Here is a 17,967-nt window from a genome sequence, read left to right on the forward strand (position 1 = left end):
CCTCAGGGACCGGTGGAACCGTATCCACGTCTCAACACTGCTCCATCATCGAGGTACCTCTGTTGAGGGGGATACATGCGGGAGTGGTGTCAGGTCGTGTAGACGTCTGTGATTTGCTGGGGAGTTGGAGGAGGTGTCGCCTGCAAGTCTTTGCATCTGAGGTGCCCTGAGCTTCGGAAGGAGCATCCGGCTGAAGTGTGCTGTGGATCTGAGCTACACCGCTGCCCGTGTAGGGAGGGATGGAGGGCTGTGTTAGATTATTTCCTGTGGTCAGAAGAGTTCCTGTACACCACAGTCACAAAAATGGCCCTGTCTCTGACTGCTGGGTTCCTGCAGCTGGGCGGGTGATCTTCAGGAGGGTCCTGGTCTGCAGGAGGGGAGCCTGGTGCAGCCTGTGGTTCGTTACGCCCTATAGGCATTTTGTCACGTTACGATGGCAGAACCTGATCAGAGCTCGTAGAGGAATGTGTCAGGCTGATACTGTGTTGGGGGGAGTGTGTTCAGGTAATTGGCAGGCCAGCGGTGGGATAATCACAGTCCGAATTGTTCTACAGCCGGTGTTCAAGCAATTCAGGAGCCGGGATCCAGTACTGAGGACTCGACCCCAGCATGGGGGTGGGAGATGTTGTAGTTGGAGAAGAATAAGAAAATCTAATGTTAAGTTCAGGAAAACCGCCGTAACCAATGAGTATTGAGACTGGACCTCTGTTTTCTGACTTTCTCACATTTTCCAAAACACTGTCATGATAGAAGCTATGGGGAAGGTGTAGTTTTAGCTATGAGTGGAGGCCAGTTGCACTTGACAAATATTTCAAATTGCTGGCCCATTTATGCAGACATCACTTCCTGGTACTTGATTTGCATTTGATTATTATTTTCGATGCTGCATATGTGAATGTGCTTTTAAAAATTGGTTGGAAGTGCCTAGCTTCCCTGTGCCCCAAACGTGTATATTCTGAATGAAAAATATAAAATTGCACGGTAGAGCCTTTGCCCTTCCATGACTCGGTTATACTGCAGCTTTAGAAGATTTGGATCACTTATTTCATTTACACGCACTTATGCTGTATTTGAATCTTTAATTATGTTTGTCAACAGTTTCCTGACCGTTTAAATTTGTCATGTTAAATTGATGTGTCTTCATCAACATGCTCTGGACCTGATGGACACCATCTTTCCGCCAGGCTACTTTGGGGACGTCCTGTTGGTTGGAGATCTTTCTCCCATCCTCTGCACAGCAGAGGGCACGGCTCGCTTCTCCGGCTGCCTGAGACTTAAAAACTCCCAAGTTCTGCAGTGACCTCATCACTGATGGTGCTCTTGATCTCTCTTATTTCTAGCACCTTATTTTTGAAGCTTTGGGGTTTTTGCATCAGGTTTTAAACTGGAGACAGGCTGCTGGAAAGCAAATTGCAGCGCTCCTTTGGTGTAGCAAAGTTTACCTGGAATTTATTGAAGTAACTTCATGGACCAATGGCAGCTGTGGGGTTTGCGGATTGTGCGTGGTGGGATGCACACAGTAATGCAGTCTTACGCTCCTATGGACGAGAGGACGTCTTCCACACCAAAACACCTAAACATTCGGTGAACATCCCTTTTGCACTCGTAAGAAATTGGATCGCTCTTAATTTAGTGCTATGCTTCAGTGGAGTCTGGGGTTAAAAAAGCAAAACACATTTTAAGGAAATAAGCTTTCAATGTATTATTTTCATTGGAAATGTTCAATTGCTACTTTTGAAATCTTAATACGTATTTTTCAGATGTCCTGAATTTGTTTCTTTGTCCTGTGAGGAACTTGAGAGAAATGAATACAGCCAAATTATTTCATAAAACATACGAAATGGCTGTGGATTGACAGTTAAATCTGTAATAGTGAATACATTCAATTTTCCCCTTTGTTCTGTCAGCAGTCACTTGTACTCCAAATGTCTATTTAATTTTTTAAGTAGATTAACAGGAAATGTTTGCATTATTTGATTATTGAACTGACTTTTCCAAATAATGGATCTTTTCCTCAGATATTTAGGCGATCTTGAAAATGTTTTTCTGTAAGGGAAAAATGCTAAAAATGAATGGGGAACATATTTTGAGTTATTTGTAGTAAATGCGCGTAATGCCTCATCTGAAATCACTGTACACTTGCCTTTCATTGGGGGGAGAAAAGGCAGTTTGTCATCTGTACTGCCTTCCAAAATTAGATTCAGATAATCCTACCTTTTTGAGTAAATAAGCAGCAGATTGGTCTTAAAAATGAAATTCAAGCAAGCTTGTGATATGTGATATAAAAAATAAATAAGCTAATACGTGAGCAACACAGAGCATTTCAGTGATAGATGATAATATAGATTACCTCTGTTGTTTACATAATTAGGCTGGGCAGGGAAAGGAGAGGGAGAAAAAAGCATTAGTAAATGCTTTTGTTTAGTCCTCTGTGTGTGTGGGGGGGTTATTTTGGATTGTTTCTGCGCTCCGTGTGTGCATGTGGTTTGCAGTGCGCGGCTGAGGAATTGTATAGGAAATTTGCAGCTGCTCTAGTTATTCAGTAAGATTTGTATAAGCTGGCACAAGGGACGAAATTAGAGGGAACTTGAACGAGTGCCGTGCAGTTTATTAGCTAGGCAGCCGTAATTTTGACCTTGCTGTGGGTTAAAGGACACAGACCTGGGAAGAAATCTGTTTATCATGTAGGGAATTCATGCCATCCCTGACAGTGTACAGTGAACAAGATGGATGATCTGCCAAATTGGTCCCTCGCATGGGTGAATCAGGGCAAATTTACAGTACAATTCCTCTTCAGCTCCTGATACAAAAATAACATTTGCTGGGCTTTAGCTTCAGTTGTATGAAGACCCTGGGTGAACAGAGGCAAGAAATAAGATTTGTAGGATCCCTGTTCCCCTGAAGGTTTCTGTGCGTCCTCCTTTCCTTCTATGCCTGCCTCTCTTGCGTCGCACATAAAGCACGAAGGAAAAAGTCCAGTCGCTTGGTTTGAGGGGGCAACTTTATCGAAGTGTGTCAGGGAACCTCTCCTAAATGCAGCGTCGTGAAAGCTTCTGTTACCCTGAACAACGCAGTTGTACTCTGCCCCCTGCTTCACCTGAACCCTGCTTTTACTTAGGTAATATTTCCCTTTGGGGGATGTTTCCGTGCTACACGAGCTGCTTGTTGTGTAATGATTTGACAGTACTCTGGATAACAAACAAACTTGAAAAATAGTGGAATTTGCTATTAGCTGTCGCCGTGGTAGTGGCAGGACCTGATGCTGCAGAGTGAGCCACGCTCGTAGTAGAGTTGCAGCGCTCGGGAGAAGACACTTGTGGTAGAGGGACTAAGTTTTTGATGTGGACTGGCCTCAGCCTTGTACGATTGAGAGCGTCGTAAGCTTCCTCCAGAGATGTCGAGACAAATCCACTGATGTATGAATCTCAGCCACATGCGATTAACCGTGTCAAGTAGTGAGATGTGAGACAGCAAGTCCCACAAAAATGGGAAAGAACCCTGCTCTCTATCTTTTGAAGGGAATTGTTCTTCTAAACCGTGTGGTCTACGTGTTGTTGCTTTAAAAAATGTTTAGACTGTGCCCTTAGATGTCTGGATTTTCTGCATAAGCTCAGTTGGTACATTCCGTTAGAGATAAATGTGAATTTATTGGGGGAAAACAACATTTTGTACTGAACCTATCGTTGTTGGCAAACTAACAGATTCAGAAAGCTTTCTTTTAAACAGTGTCACAATAACAGATTTGGGTGTCTCCTGCTCCACTAGCTATCTTTGTGTTGGATTCTCAAACGCGTTAATTAATACAACATAATTACAAACTGTATTTTAATCTTGTTAAGTTATTTCTGGGCAAAGAGAAGTGCAAAAATGTGATGTGAGTGATAAGAAACAAAATGAAATCAATAACACTCTCAAGATATAAAGTTGTATCAGTTGTAGAAAATCCCTCATTGCCACTACGAAATAGCGGCTGAGTGAGTTTCCTCCAAGCCACAGACGGAGGCTTAAACCAGTCCAAAATGGTAGATTTAAAAGCATCCTTATACAAAATTGTTGTGGAAAGCAAAACTATGAGATTTCCTGACCAAGGAAATTTCTTGCGAACTTACAGCCTATGGCGCTTCATTTTTTCCTGATTTTTATTTGTATCTGTACGTCTTGTCTTGATAAAAAAGCAGAGATGACTCAAGATAAAATTAGAAAATAATTCTGCTTTTAAAAAGAGGCTGTTTAGTAACCAAGTCATAACAAGTAGCATTTTGCATACTTAGGCATTTCTTTAAGTAGGTAGAATATAAATGAGAAGGAAAGTTAAATATCGTGCAATCAAAACATTACAATTATGCTAAAGTGGGGGCTTTTTTCTTTTTTTAATTACAGAAAGCACTCCAAAGACTTCTGCCAGTTGCAGTCCTGCTCCTGAATCTCCCATGAGTTCCAGCGAATCGGTGAAAAGCCTGACTGAATTGGTACAGCAACCCTGTCCCGCTATAGAGACGAGTAAGGATGGCAAATCCCAAGAATCTAGCGAGCCGTCTGCTTCTGAATCCCAATCTACAACACCTTTGCCGCTGTCGGGCCACTCGGCACTCAGCATTCAGGAACTCGTTGCTATGTCCCCTGAGCTGGATACATATGGCATTACGAAAAGGGTCAAAGAAGTGCTAACGGACAACAATCTCGGTAAATCGCTTTATTCTCATTTCTTGACTGAAGTAAAAGCGTTCATACTTTTCTTTTTGAGCTGTATTTCAGTAGCCATTTACAAGAATACTTGGGTTTGATTCTGGCCTAAGCTTTAATCTGTTAAAAAAAAGATTCACTTTTTTTTAAACCAGTAGAAAAATCCTTTCAGATTGTCACACGCTACTTAAAATGTCATCGTACCCTTGCTCTTCTTAAGCTCTGCTCCTGGCTCACCAGCCAGATACTGCTCCCGCCTCCCCAGATACAGTCCAGCAGGCTGTCAAGAAGACCAAAACCCCAAAGCCAGTGAGATCTCTCCTTGAGAAATGCTCTTTTCCCCATGTTTACACATCAAGGCCCCAGCATTTTAGGCGTAGGTGAAGTAGAGGAGTCCGGTGGGATCAGAGAGGGAGGTGCATCGCAAGCATTAGCACAGTGTACCCGTAGAGCTAGGAGGGTAAATTCAGACTCAGTTGAGGTTTAGATGAACCTGTAGATAAGTGTATGGGGCCATTCGGTTATTTTACTTAGAGATGTGCAAAGCTAAGGGTGCCTTTGCTTACAGATGAGTTTTTGGGTGTTGAATTAAGTGTCACGTTGACATGGCTGTATATTTGGACCAGTCAAAGGGAATAACCTGATCTGAGTGTGGGAAATCCATGCTCAATACTGCCACTGTGCCCCTAAATCACTAGTTCTTCATGTGTGTTTGACACTTGCTTCCCTCCCAAGGCGCTGGGGAACCTTTAGGAGTCCTTTGAAGTCTCTAGCGGGCAGGCAGTAAGGCTGCCCCAGCGTTACCTGCACGTGCTGCTGGGGCTTAGCATGGGATTCATCTTACCTGCGTTTAGAGGTTCAAAATAGATGTCTGAGGTGGTTGGGATGAATCACTCTCCAAAAGTACCAGTTTCTCTCCAGTCACTACAGATGGGACCGAAAAGATAAGTTTAGATTTAGACTGCTGATGATACTTCAGTGAGAAGAATTCCATCCATATCATCTGAACATTATGACCATATAAGTAAAAAACCCTTTATTTTATGTAAGGAAGCCTTTTTTCAGCTAGACACAGAATCTAACGTGTTATTATCTTAGATTATTTTTTTTTTAAAGGGGGAAAGCGCTGGGATTGGGGAGATTGCAAGTTCTTATTTAACATAGTTTGGGAAAGAAAGAAAATGGCCTTGATGGTGGACATACCCTGCATGAGATTGTGTCCCACTGAACCCAGCAGAATTACTTGCTCCTGCACATTGGCATGGGCAGATTGTGGTTGCTTGTTCAGTGGAGATAACGTAGAGATAAAGCCACAAGTTGCGGTAAGGGTTTGCAGGTTCAAGCCCCTAGTTTTTGGGCAAAATACTGTTGAGTGCTGTACCTGCTCTGGTGTTCCGGAGAGGTTTGAAAAAGTATTTTTGTTTACGTTTGCTTTGATGCCGTTTTTACTTAGTCTTTTTTATTTCCCATGATTTTTGTTTTCCTACAGTGTGGCTGACAAGCCTAAAAAGCAGCAGAAGAGCCAGGAAATGTGCCCCAAACTCTGCATTAGGTGTGGAACCAGTTTCAATGTCTCCTTTTGCGCCCTCAGTGTGCTAGTGCACCAGATTGACTCGGTGCACGGGTCTCTGTCTTTGGCCACAGGGCCTTGTGAACCTGTCTTAGGCCACTGGTGGTGGCTCAGTTGTTCCAATATCATCAGCCAGTAAAAACCGCGGTTGTGTAAAACCATTCCAAATGTGTTTGGCGGGTCTCTCCTCCCATGCCTTTTAGCATTTGTTCAACAGTCACCATTTTAGCCAACGATGCTGGCAGCGTTAACACTGAGGTGTTGCTAGTATTCCTAGTCTCGGATGTCATAGTATTATCAGTGATTCCCTGTTGGGCAACATATAACTTAAACACAGAGGGAAGCAAATGCAGTGAGCTACTGAAAGATAGCAGTGGGGGGGTGGTTTGCAGAAAGGGCCAGGACTGACCATGAAACCAGCATAATTTACAGAAAGTTTTCTCCATGAGGAGCTACGTCGGTGGGAACCGGCGTGAAGGATATTAGGGAAAAAGATGGGGAGAATTAGCAGCAGTATTAGGAAACCTGTGCTTAAAAATACCCCAGTTATTAATAGCGCTCTGATGAAGATGGAGTGTGATACTCCTGCTACCTCCTGAGAATGATTTCTAACACATTCCCCATTAGTTTGGGAGTCTTTCAGGTGTTTTATTCTGTCCTGCCATGTCCTGGGATAAAATAAATGATACAAACATCTTTAGCTTTGTCCTTAACACCTAGAGAACATGATGTTACCTCCTTTCACATTTGCATTTTTATTTTTTAGGCTGTTGTTGGAAGTTTGTTTCCTTCAGCAGCGTAGCTAGTACCTGCTCAGGGCTGCTTGTTTCTGACACTTTTACTGATTTGTGCCAGTATTCCTTTTCGCGTGGCCACACAATTAACCGGACCGGTTGGTCTGAGTCAAAAGTGGCTGTTTTATTCTTGGTAGGTTGGTTTGGCTCAGCTCAGTTCCCTGCTCGGATGCACTGTGCAGCCCCACGAGCGGTTGCAGTGGCCACACTGGCCCTGCACGGCGACTGCCGGAGCTCTTGCAGCCGCTGGAGGAACCGCTTATCACATTGCAGCCCAAGCACAGCCTGGGGTTAGAAACGGTGGGGAACGTTAAAGGAAAGTTATTTACAAAGGCAAATTAAAAGATCTTTAAAGTAGCTGTCTTATCTTGCAAGTAGCTGGCAGGTTTAAAGGTAAATGGATAAGGCCTTACTGATGTTTTTAAATACAAAGACAAACAGGGAGTAGGTTAAGTCTGCGATACGCATGATCCAAAATTGGCTCTGAATTACTTCTTTTGTATGATTTTCCTCATATTGAGGGTAGTTGAACATCACTTATTACATAGGAACTTAAGTGAATTCTGAATTGCCCTTCAGTCTGTAAGAACCATTTTCAGGGTTAGTTTTAGAGCTTATTAGCAGACTGTGTCATGTTAGCCCTGTCCTCGTTTCCCCTTCCTGTCTTTCATTATCTCGGCTGCTTCCTCCAAAAGCTTTGCAGACCCACCTGCCCCATGCATCTCAATGGGACGTTCTGCAGCTTTTAACCAGTTCCACCTTCCCTCTTCTCCCCATACAGGTGAAAAAAAAGGGCCAGGCCAAAGGTTTTGGGGTGTTTTTAAAGAGGAGGAGGAGATTAATGGAATTAAGGAGGGGCTTACGGAGTAGATATTTACCACAACCTGTTAGTGACAGGATCAGGTGAGGCTGTGAAGGCAAGAGCTGAGGGTGCTTTTGCAAGCACAGGCACGTCCTGCAGAGCTGTAGAAGCACAAGCCCCGTCCATCTGCCTTGTCCCTTGGGGATCTGTTTGTTGCCACTGGCTACGACTGCTGGCATTGCTGGGAAGTGAGGGAAAAGCGTTCCGCTTTGTGTTAGCGAGGACGTTCAAAAGCTACGGATCAGACACAAGACCCTGAGGCCTGAACCCGATTGGTATGGAAAGATCTTTGGGTTACCTTGAAAATACGTGATAGCTGCGCGGCTATCAGAAATCGCTGGCGGTGACTCAGAGGACTTCAGGCTCTGTCTTGTAACAAAAGCTGGTGCATATCAAGGCCGTTTAGCTCGGGAGGAACATGGAAGTGAAGGGTTTTAGAAAACCAGCTGTATAGTTGGGTTTGAGCTGCACAGGCATTTTCCACAGTTCTTGCCAAGTTAGGTCTTCACCATGTAAAACTAGTGGCACTCACGCACATAAACATGCTGTACATTGAAAAGCATATGCGGTTTTTACCCCGCGAGACTATAGCATTTTGAAAGAGAACTAAGATTAAGCATTCCTAACTAGAAGTACTGTAGAGGCTGTAGAAAAACTGGAAAAGCTATTACATTGTAAAATGTGATTATCTGCAATTGGCAACACACAGAACGCCACAGATACGACAGCACAGAAGATGTGCTCACCTGCTTTGAGGACACTTAGGTGACCGTTGCTGAATGGGGGGCTGCATTGATTTTGGTTCATTGGTTGCTTGAAATGTTTGGACTGCCCCGTTAGAACGAAGCTGTCGCGCTGCCCTCCTGCATAAGAGCTAAGGAGCCTCACTGCTCTCACTAGGTGCCTGCTTAGCTGAAAGCTCAGTGTATTTTTAATCTCATTAATTTTATTTTTTGCACACCGTTTCACTGTAAGGTCCCGGTCCCCAAAGTTGTTGAGCTCCCCTCTCTGCCACAGTCAGATCCTAAGGATTAAATTAAAGCTCAATATTTACAGTTTTAGTAGGGGGGAGAGCTTTTATTCTTCTAAATGTTTCTTTTGGGTTTTCAAGCAATTCTAAAGTAAGAATGATTGACAAATGATCTCGTAGACGTGTTCTGTCTTTTTAGTTAGGCTCGTCTCTTAGCTGAATGAATTCATGCGATTTTCAATTTCGTATTAGGTCAGCGTTTGTTTGGGGAGACAATCCTAGGGCTAACACAAGGCTCTGTCTCAGACCTTCTGGCTCGCCCGAAGCCCTGGCACAAGCTGAGTTTGAAGGGACGGGAACCCTTTGTCCGCATGCAGCTGTGGCTGAACGATCCCAACAACGTGGAGAAGCTGATGGATATGAAACGAATGGAGAAAAAAGGTAACTTGCAGCAGACTGCTGACTCATGTTTTCCGTTATTTCAAAGATAACCGTGTCTTTTATAATTCTCCGTAAATAGCATAGAGGCAGCATTGATCCAGTATTACGAAGGTTATGCAAAAGGACTTCATGACAGCTTTTTTTGGTGCTAACTCAAGCAGATACATCTCCAAAAAAAAAAACCCCAAAACAACGCCAAACAAAAAACCTACCCCACACCCTGAATATTCACCAGCTGTCGGGAAATCCTTGCTATATTCTCCTGTATATTAATTACTGAGGCCCTGGTGTATCACTGATAACTTGCCTTACCAAATGAGAAATGCGAGTTTGGGAGCTGGCTTTGGGTTATTAGTTAATAGTGCTGCAGCTGGGCACAGATGTTGGGCTGGAAGAACTGTGCGTTGATTCCTGAGAGAGCTTCTTGCCATTCCTGCACTGATGGTCGCTAGGAGGAAACAAAAACGCAGTCTTTGTAAAAGGGTATTTGAGAATAATTAAATTTGTAGCCTTTTATAGAGATGGGGGAAGGTGAATGTGTTAACACACGCTCGCATCAAATGGCTAGGTCATGAGTAGGTACCTGTGAGAGATCTAAGTTGTTGCTGGATATCTTAGTAGGGAATATATCTTGACAATTTATCCTACTCTCTATATTTTAAATTCATTACTAATAAACAGTGGTTATTCAGAGCCCTGTTTTTAGTGTGTTTGTGTGATTTTACAAGAGAGACTCACAGGCTGCCATTATCAGCAGCTAACTAATTAATGATATATACATCTCTCGAGCTATCCCTTAATGATATTAGTACAGACGGCATTAATTGTGTGCACTGAAAGCGCTGCTCTTGACTGATGTCCTGAAAGCATTAACACATTTGATCAAGAACTTTGTGATTATATTAAAAATTGCAGTGAGGGAGCTTCTGGGAAAATTCTAGTCTTGCATGCTTTTAAGAAGGAATTCCAATTCTTGTCATAGTAACCAGTATAATATAATGCAGCGCGGTATCTTACCGCAAATTGCGTATGATCTTCCACGGGGAGTAAAATCCACTTGGGTTTCCCACTTAAAACTGTAAACCAAAGGGAGCCATGATGGTTTTTGCTGTATTAGAAATATGGCAGAAATAAAATTGTCAACTAGCTGGATTTTTATAGCCTCAAAGAGAATATCGCCCATAATGCAGAAAAATAAAATAGAAATAATTTAAAAGTAGTACTGACAATATCCTTTCAAAACTGTTTTCTAAACTGGATTCTTATCAAACACTGTGCAATACACATGCTCTATAGATGGCACCTGAATAGAGATAAGGCTCTAAATCATCGGAGACTCAGTACTGAGCTCCTGAACTGCGTAAGTGCTGTCCTCAGAGCAGAGCACTCTAAAGTGAATTCAACCCTGTATTTTCTGCAAAATCCTTTCATGCAGGTGAGGATCCTGTGATTTAACCTTTTAAATTGCTCTAGAGCCACATTAAGAATTTAACTTTCCCTTCAGCTAATGTCAGTTAAAGAACAATGCAACTGTATCTGCTGCCGGTGAGACATTATTATCAATTATTTCTCTGCCACGTTTTATTAAGGGAGTAAATTAATAATTATGATAAAGGTGAGCTGCATATATCTTTTTCTTCTGTTCTGCCAGTCTGAAGTTTGTGCTATAAATGTCCATTTTAAGAGGTTCTGAAAATTTGCAATGTACATTAACGAACCCCTTTGGAGGAAGCCGGGGGTTCACGCTCACTAGGCTGAGACACTCTGCACCACCTTTCCTGCCTTGGAAGAGTTCATTCCTCTTTTTTATAACCTCCCGGTGTGTCTGCCGCTGGTAACGTCACACTCCTCACTGAACAGTGCTGAAGCCTGCTGTCAGGAGAAAATTTAATTCCCTTTATTTCCCTATTATTTCGCTTTTTAATAATCTTGTTCAATACCGCATAAGATAAAAATTATATTAAAAGGGGCTCTGTTTTACCTCAGTGGGCAGCCACTAGTTCTGCAGCGGTGTCTGCTGCATCTATAGCTGGGCTCATGCTGGGGAGTCTTCCCAGAGGGACACGGCGATGCTGCGTTGGCAGCAGCAGGGGGAAAGAAAGGCAGTAAAACTCAGGGGATAGTTAGATAGGCCATGACAAGTCGGTTTATGACCCATAACTGGACCTTTGCCCAAATTACATGTGGGGTGGGTTTTTTTCATAGGTCTCCTGAGAAGTGGAGACTGATCACAGGCAAAAATCAAACTTCTCCAAAAATCAAGTGTGTTTGCAACTTGGATTCCAGTTGGAGCTTTTCTGTCACTGCAAATGTGCTGAATGATCTCCTTATGTTGTCTACACACCGCACATATGTTTAAAATAAGAATTATAAAGGAAAAGCTTTTCTAAACGTCATCTAAAGTTTCCAGAGAGCACCATGAAAGCCTAAAGCTTAGGTGCTAGTTCGGCACATGGCGAAGTGCCAAGATTGTGCCTTTGGCCCAATGGAAATTTATTCTGGTAATATATTATCCTCCAGAAAAACAATTGGTTATGACAGAACAGCGGGACATCCCTTTTATTTTTCTGTTAAGGAAATATGTGCGTTTATGTAATTTGTTCCATTCACAGGAAAGAGACCCAAATAAGCTGTTGCAATTTTTGTCATCCCAGCGTGAGGTTACAAAAGCAGAGGTAGGCATAGGGCATGCAATTCTTCCCAAGCTGTCACAGCTCCGTGCTGTCCTTAGGAGTCTGAAGCTGAGAGCTCTGACCTGCCAGAAATGCCATCCTTTGGAGAGCAGAGAAGGCAGAGATTCAGGGCATCCCGATGCATGGGTGTCTCTTGTTAACTCAGTTGCCTCACCAAATTCCAGAAACTCCAGTTAGAGATAGCCTAAACACCTTTTACGTCTTCCGTGCGAGGTTCTGTTTTGTCTCATGGCCTGCTTTAAGCTGCTGCACGTTGCTGAAGTGATAGATGCTGTCTTTCAGCCCTCTTGGTTGCGCTATCAAAGGAGACAAGGGACCCGTTTATAGAGTTTGCGTGTCAATGCAAGTTTGAAATAACACCTAGGAGTCTTTGAGATTAAAGACCTTATATAAATGTGAGATTATATTGCCAGAATGATTAATTCCGTAGTTGAAGGTTGTAACAGTTGCGTGAAGGCTGCAAAAATAAGGCCAATGGGTCACCTTGAAATAATGCATTTATCAGTGGTCGCTTTGCGGTTCTGCATCTGGTTGCGACAACTTAAATAGGTGATTTTTTTAATGAAGTTTATTTATTAAAAAAACCCAACAACTTTGCTTTGTATGGTTATTTCAAACGCGTGCAGCACTGCATCATGGCAGAGTGATGGATCATGAGCAACTCGCGTTCTGTTCCATATCAGTGATCTTACACAGTAGGCAATCCACAGGTAATCTGTCATATTCAGGAAAAACAAAATGAGGGCCGTGCAGATACCCCCAAAGGTTACAGAGTGTGTTCAAAATTCACTTCGACAATAGTAAGACACAGTATAAAAAGGCTCCCACTGGACGTCCCACCATGTCGAGGACAGGATGCTGAAACCCGCTGGAGACAGAAAACCTAGCCAGTCCTGTCGGGAGCTCTGCCAGGAGAAGTTGGCTTCTGTGAGAAGGGCTTTGAACATTTCCGTTTATTTGATTGCATTGAATTTTTATTCTTTGTGCGCTCTCAGCCTAAAGGCAGAGCTGTGGGGAGAGAGAAATTTATTTTTCAAAGACTTTGGTTGCTGACCATTGTGACGTGCCCCGCATTGGTCGCTGGCTCTGATGGGAGCTCCTGGCTGTTGGAGATTTAGCGCCTGCTAGATCGATGTCAGGCTGGTGTAATCTGGAACTTAATAGCCAAGGTTATCAAATTGCAGCTCTCGAATACCTAAACCCTGAAATATCTAGAAGGTATTTAACAGGCCATTAAATATTTTATTGACAAGATTCATTTATATTTGCCGTTTTCAGCCCCCTCATTAGCAACGCTTGTGCATGGTACTGCCAGGTGCAGTAAATCCCACCTCTCTTTGCCCAGTGTAAATCGATCAAGTCAGTGACAGCGTTTGCTGGGACTCTTTCCGTGCAGAATTTGCCAGGATAATTCAGTCCCTGTTGGGGAGGAGAGTCAGCAGTGGTGTCACAGGCTTCTGCCATCAGCCTCGCCCAGCTCCATCAGTGCAGCAAGAGCTTTCTTAAAAGTATATGCATTTTCGAAAGAGCCTTGTGTAGGGGAGGAGGATGCTGTGGGCTGTTTTTCTTTCATAACCTGTCACCGCTATAGCGAAGATCTGTAGGAAAAAGCACCAAAGGCCTGATGGATTTATTCAGCCCATCGCTGGGATCTCTGGGCTCCGGGCGCCATCGTGTGTTGGAGACGTGGCTGCGGCTGCCGTCAGCTTCCACAGTCATATTTTTAATTCAGAGACCTAAAGTGTTAGAGAGACCTTAGTGTACACCTTAAACGTTTAACAACCAAAACCATTTAAGCTGAAATGAAGTGCAACTGTCCTAATCAGGTACTTGTGTGGAAGTTGGCCACTCTTGAAAGAGTGAATTTGAAATAAGTCGTGTTAACTGAACCCTGTTATTCATGTCCCATGTTCATTGAAAAAGCATAAAACTCTGGCAGGTTTCCAGTCCATTTACTCTCTTTTCTTTCCCTTCTTTCTTCCTTTTCTGCTGCTTGCATCCTCCCCACATTTGCTTTCCTCTGATCTCTGATGATGCCCCTTCCTTTCTGTTCTCTCCGAACAGCCCATCCGTGCATCCACAGCCTGTCATCTTCACATTTATTCCACAGCTCATGTATTCATTGATTTTGCATTTGTATTCAGCTGGGGCTGATCTGATGCACTTCTCTTTCAGCCTACATGAAACGGCGACACAGCTCTGTTAGCGACAGCCAGTCTTGTGAGTCCTCGTCCGCTGGAATCGACTACAGCCAGGGAGCCAGCCCGCAGCCGCAGCACCAGCTGAAGAAGCCCCGGGTGGTGCTGGCACCAGAAGAGAAGGAAGCTCTGAAACGAGCCTACCAGCAAAAGCCATACCCATCACCAAAAACCATTGAGGAACTCGCTACGCAGCTCAACTTGAAAACCAGCACCGTGATCAACTGGTTCCACAATTACAGGTATGAGATCTCCCGGGAGCCCTACTCGTAAAGGTTTTATTTTATTCGCTTTGGCAGGGTGCTGCTCTGCTCCAGCAGGCTGTGTCTGCTTCCGCTAGCGTTGAGCGGTTGTACAAAATGAACGGTTTCGACAGCAGGGAGGTTCTAACTAACAGTAATGCTAATGCTTCGGACTGATTTTAAGTCATCCCGGAGGAACAGCAATATTCACATATTGATGGAAGTAGCGCTTTTAAACAGAAAGTCTTGCTTTTGGGGTGGGCGTGGATTTAGAGATGTCCACTATTGAATATTTATAAATCCCATTGCAGTAAGCAAGGCTGGTCTTTCTGACTTGCATGTGCACGCTCACACAGACGGATCCTCGCACGTCCGTACACACAGAGAGGTGTGCGGTTTGTGTCTTATGCCTGGGTCAGTTGGTGGGGGGTGCTTGGAAGTGTCCTCTGCTGGATGGCATCAGAATTGCACTGCTTTCATCGTGTAATACTCCCACGTAAGTGCAAAAAGAGGATTTTCTTTTAGGTCTTGAGCCACCGAGCTCTGAAAATAGGCACAGCATGTGCTGTATTTCTGGGAAGCTCTTGGACAGTCATAAAGGACAGAGAACCGATAACGCTGAAGTCAGATGTGGCCGCAGGTTTATTTTATTGTTATGATTAAATCATCGAGTCCCACTGAAATGAGATAAGATGTTGGTCTGTTCAGTTCCTTTCTCTAGGAAGGAACTCTAGAGGAGCTAAACTCTGGTTCCTCTCTCTTAGAAGGAACCTTCTCTGCACTTGAACCACTGAAGCAGGGTTTGGCCTAGAGACACTGATAAAAAGAAACAGTGCTGGAATCGCATATAGGAATTACAAGGATTTGAATAAACGTATTATCAGCTGTGCTTGGGATTGGGAATCTAAATTAGTGCAGCAGACTTTTCTCCAAGAAATTTGTGCTAATGAATATTGAACAGGTACAGTTAAGATACCAGATTTAGTATTATTCTGCTGCTTCACTCGGAGCCAGTAATGTTCCTAATTAGTCCAGACTGCTAAACTTGTTTGTTTTTAGAAGCTGCTAACGTTTAAAGGGTATTTTCTGCTTTGGCCCTTCTCAGCTTTTAACAGAGAAGTTGCTGAAGCAGAAGCAGCACAGTTTAATGAGATATCTCAGAAATATTATGCACAATAGCTAATGTTTATAGTAAAGAATATAAAATTTAAAAATTATAACCAACAAGTAATCATATTTACACTGAATTTCATTGACTTGAATTCGCTACAGATGCAGCCTCTTTCACTGCTCAGAGTTCTCCAAATGCAGGCCTCTCTTCCAATTCCCACTTCTAGGCAATTATACACAAGTTGGAGGAATGCCTATGAAAATATGTTCCCTTCGGCCTGACAGCAAAATGTGCTGTTCTCACTTACGCAGACGAGCGCGGGAGCACTGGTGGCATGTGTCAGCTTCCTCATTATCATGAGATCTCCTGTTTAGGCGTGCTGCGAGAAAGCGTGACAAGTCATGATTGATCAGTGTGTTTAGCCACACCAAGCTATACATTAATGTAGACTAGGTGCTGACAGTTGTATACAAAACAAAAAATGTATAAACAAGGTGCTATAGGCTAGTGGGTAGCACAAGCCTCACAGCACCGAGCGATCTGGACCTGCTCCCAGATGTGCTGCTGAGTCTCCAGGAATTTAAAAAGATGTTTCAAGCCTGTCTGGGGCCCTGGGTGCTCAGAGCAGTTGCCACCACTGAAAAATCAAAACACGTGCCTGTTCTTTTCCTCTGTACAATAATTTTCTTAGCTTTTGTGCATGAAGTACTCTTAAGTCATTTGCAGAACATTGCAGAAGAGATACAAGTTACGTGTTCTAGGGGAACAGGGTCTACTGTTCTGCAGCTCATGTATTACAAGAAATGGGTAGTCTTTCCCCTCTTCATCTTCTCCAGGCCACGCTTAACTTTATTTATCTCTTTTATACTCTCCCTCGTCCGTTTCTTTTCCAAACTGAAGAGTCATCGTAAAGAAGCAGTTCCACATCTCAGGCCATGTAGTTATTCTTTAATACAAATTTTCCTTTAAAGTAACTTCAGGTAAGGCAGGGTACAGATTTGGACACGTTTGTCTTCCTGTTTCTTGGGAATCCTGTTGCAGTGATGCTTCTCCTTTGGGATTCAGCCCAAACCTCACTTTCCAAAGGTGGTTGCTCCAGCAGAATCTTACATCCACTGGGTGTAAAGTCAGCACTGGCATTTATTTTCTGCAGCAAAAGAAACTTAAAAAAAAATCCTCATCAGGCAAAGAAATAATTCACTTCAGAATATAAATAGGTATAAAGGATTTTGACATGTCTGCAAACTTCACCCAGTCTATGGCGTTAGATCCATACCAATCCCATAGCTCTCAGAACATAAAAATAAGCAACAAGAGCGCTCTTGGATCCTAAATATCATTGCTCTTACTCTGGGCGTATTTTTCAATGAACTGTAGCATCGTGCTTGTTTAGATGTTGTGTGAAGGCTTGTGCAGGGAACTTCCGCACGTACCCCAGGAGATCTCTGATGCTTGGAGTTGCACTGGTGAATGCCAGCAGGACGTGTTGGTGTCGAGGCCAACACCTTCCACTGAGAGGAATGCTCTCTGGAATTTCCTAGCTGCTGTCACCAGTTCTTCTTTACCGTAGGGATTTAATTACTATGTTAATCAGGGGGCCATGCTAGATTCCAGGAGCAATATATTGGGTGTGAATTCCAGGGATTTCCACAGACATCAAACCTGTATTCTGTAGGGTTGTGGTCAGATACTCAGTGAGCACGTCATCGTTCGGCATCTTGCTGGAGCTGAGGTATTTTAAATGCCATACAGGCACAAAGCTCTTACCCTGTTCCTCTCCTGACTTGGGGAACGTTACAGAAGCAGCATGTTCTGGATCAATGTCTGTGCAGGGAAATCGTAGGCATAAAAAGAGCCTGATAATCGATGTTGCAGGATGCGTGCAATTAATAGTAATAGAAAATTAATGTTAGTACCTGTGGTCTTCTGTTAGGTGAATAATATTCTCCTAGGGAAAATTACAGACCCCCTAAATCCTTCAAAAGTGTAGAGTCAGCAAATACTGCTGAAATACTCTGTTGCATTTCAAGTAAGTCAATAATATCATTAGCTTCAAAAGCAGTATTCAGATGGTGTTCTGCGTTTATCCTAAATTTTTTTCCATTGTGTGCTGTCTTCCACAGCACATTTAGGGAAAAATGAAAAATTCATCCAGCCATCAGCATTGGGACTGCATTTCGCTTGTGATTTGCAAGACCCTTAGCAGTTGTCCCTGGCTAAAACCAAAAGTGTTATCTTCACTCTGAAAAACAAAGTTTTGCCAAACTCTGCCTGTGCCTGTAGTGCCTGACCACAGGTCATTGAGGCTCTCTCTTGGCTGCAGATTAGGACCTGAACAGTGGTCACAACCTCTCCTTCGGGCAGAGCAGTGCAGAGAAAGAGTTAGCCTAGACCCTAAGATTT

General features: G+C 43.4%; 1 protein-coding gene across 8 annotated transcripts in view; it reads left to right on the forward strand.

The window, feature by feature from the left end:
- The window catches only part of CUX1 (cut like homeobox 1), a 280,996-nt gene that overhangs the window by 226,085 nt on the left and 36,944 nt on the right, over positions 1 to 17,967 (forward strand). For 7 of the 8 annotated variants that reach the window (XM_074595973.1, XM_074595975.1, XM_074595979.1 and 4 more), the window contains 3 exons: positions 4,381 to 4,683; positions 9,132 to 9,320; positions 14,189 to 14,453. The exons of the other annotated variant lie outside the window; for it this stretch is intronic. In XM_074595973.1, the coding sequence (XP_074452074.1) occupies positions 4,381 to 4,683; positions 9,132 to 9,320; positions 14,189 to 14,453 (757 nt within the window). The remainder of the gene's footprint in view (positions 1 to 4,380; positions 4,684 to 9,131; positions 9,321 to 14,188; positions 14,454 to 17,967) is intronic. 8 annotated transcript variants of the gene reach the window in all.

This window comes from Larus michahellis, chromosome 7, assembly GCF_964199755.1.
Source record: "Larus michahellis chromosome 7, bLarMic1.1, whole genome shotgun sequence".
Lineage (NCBI taxonomy): Eukaryota > Metazoa > Chordata > Aves > Charadriiformes > Laridae > Larus > Larus michahellis.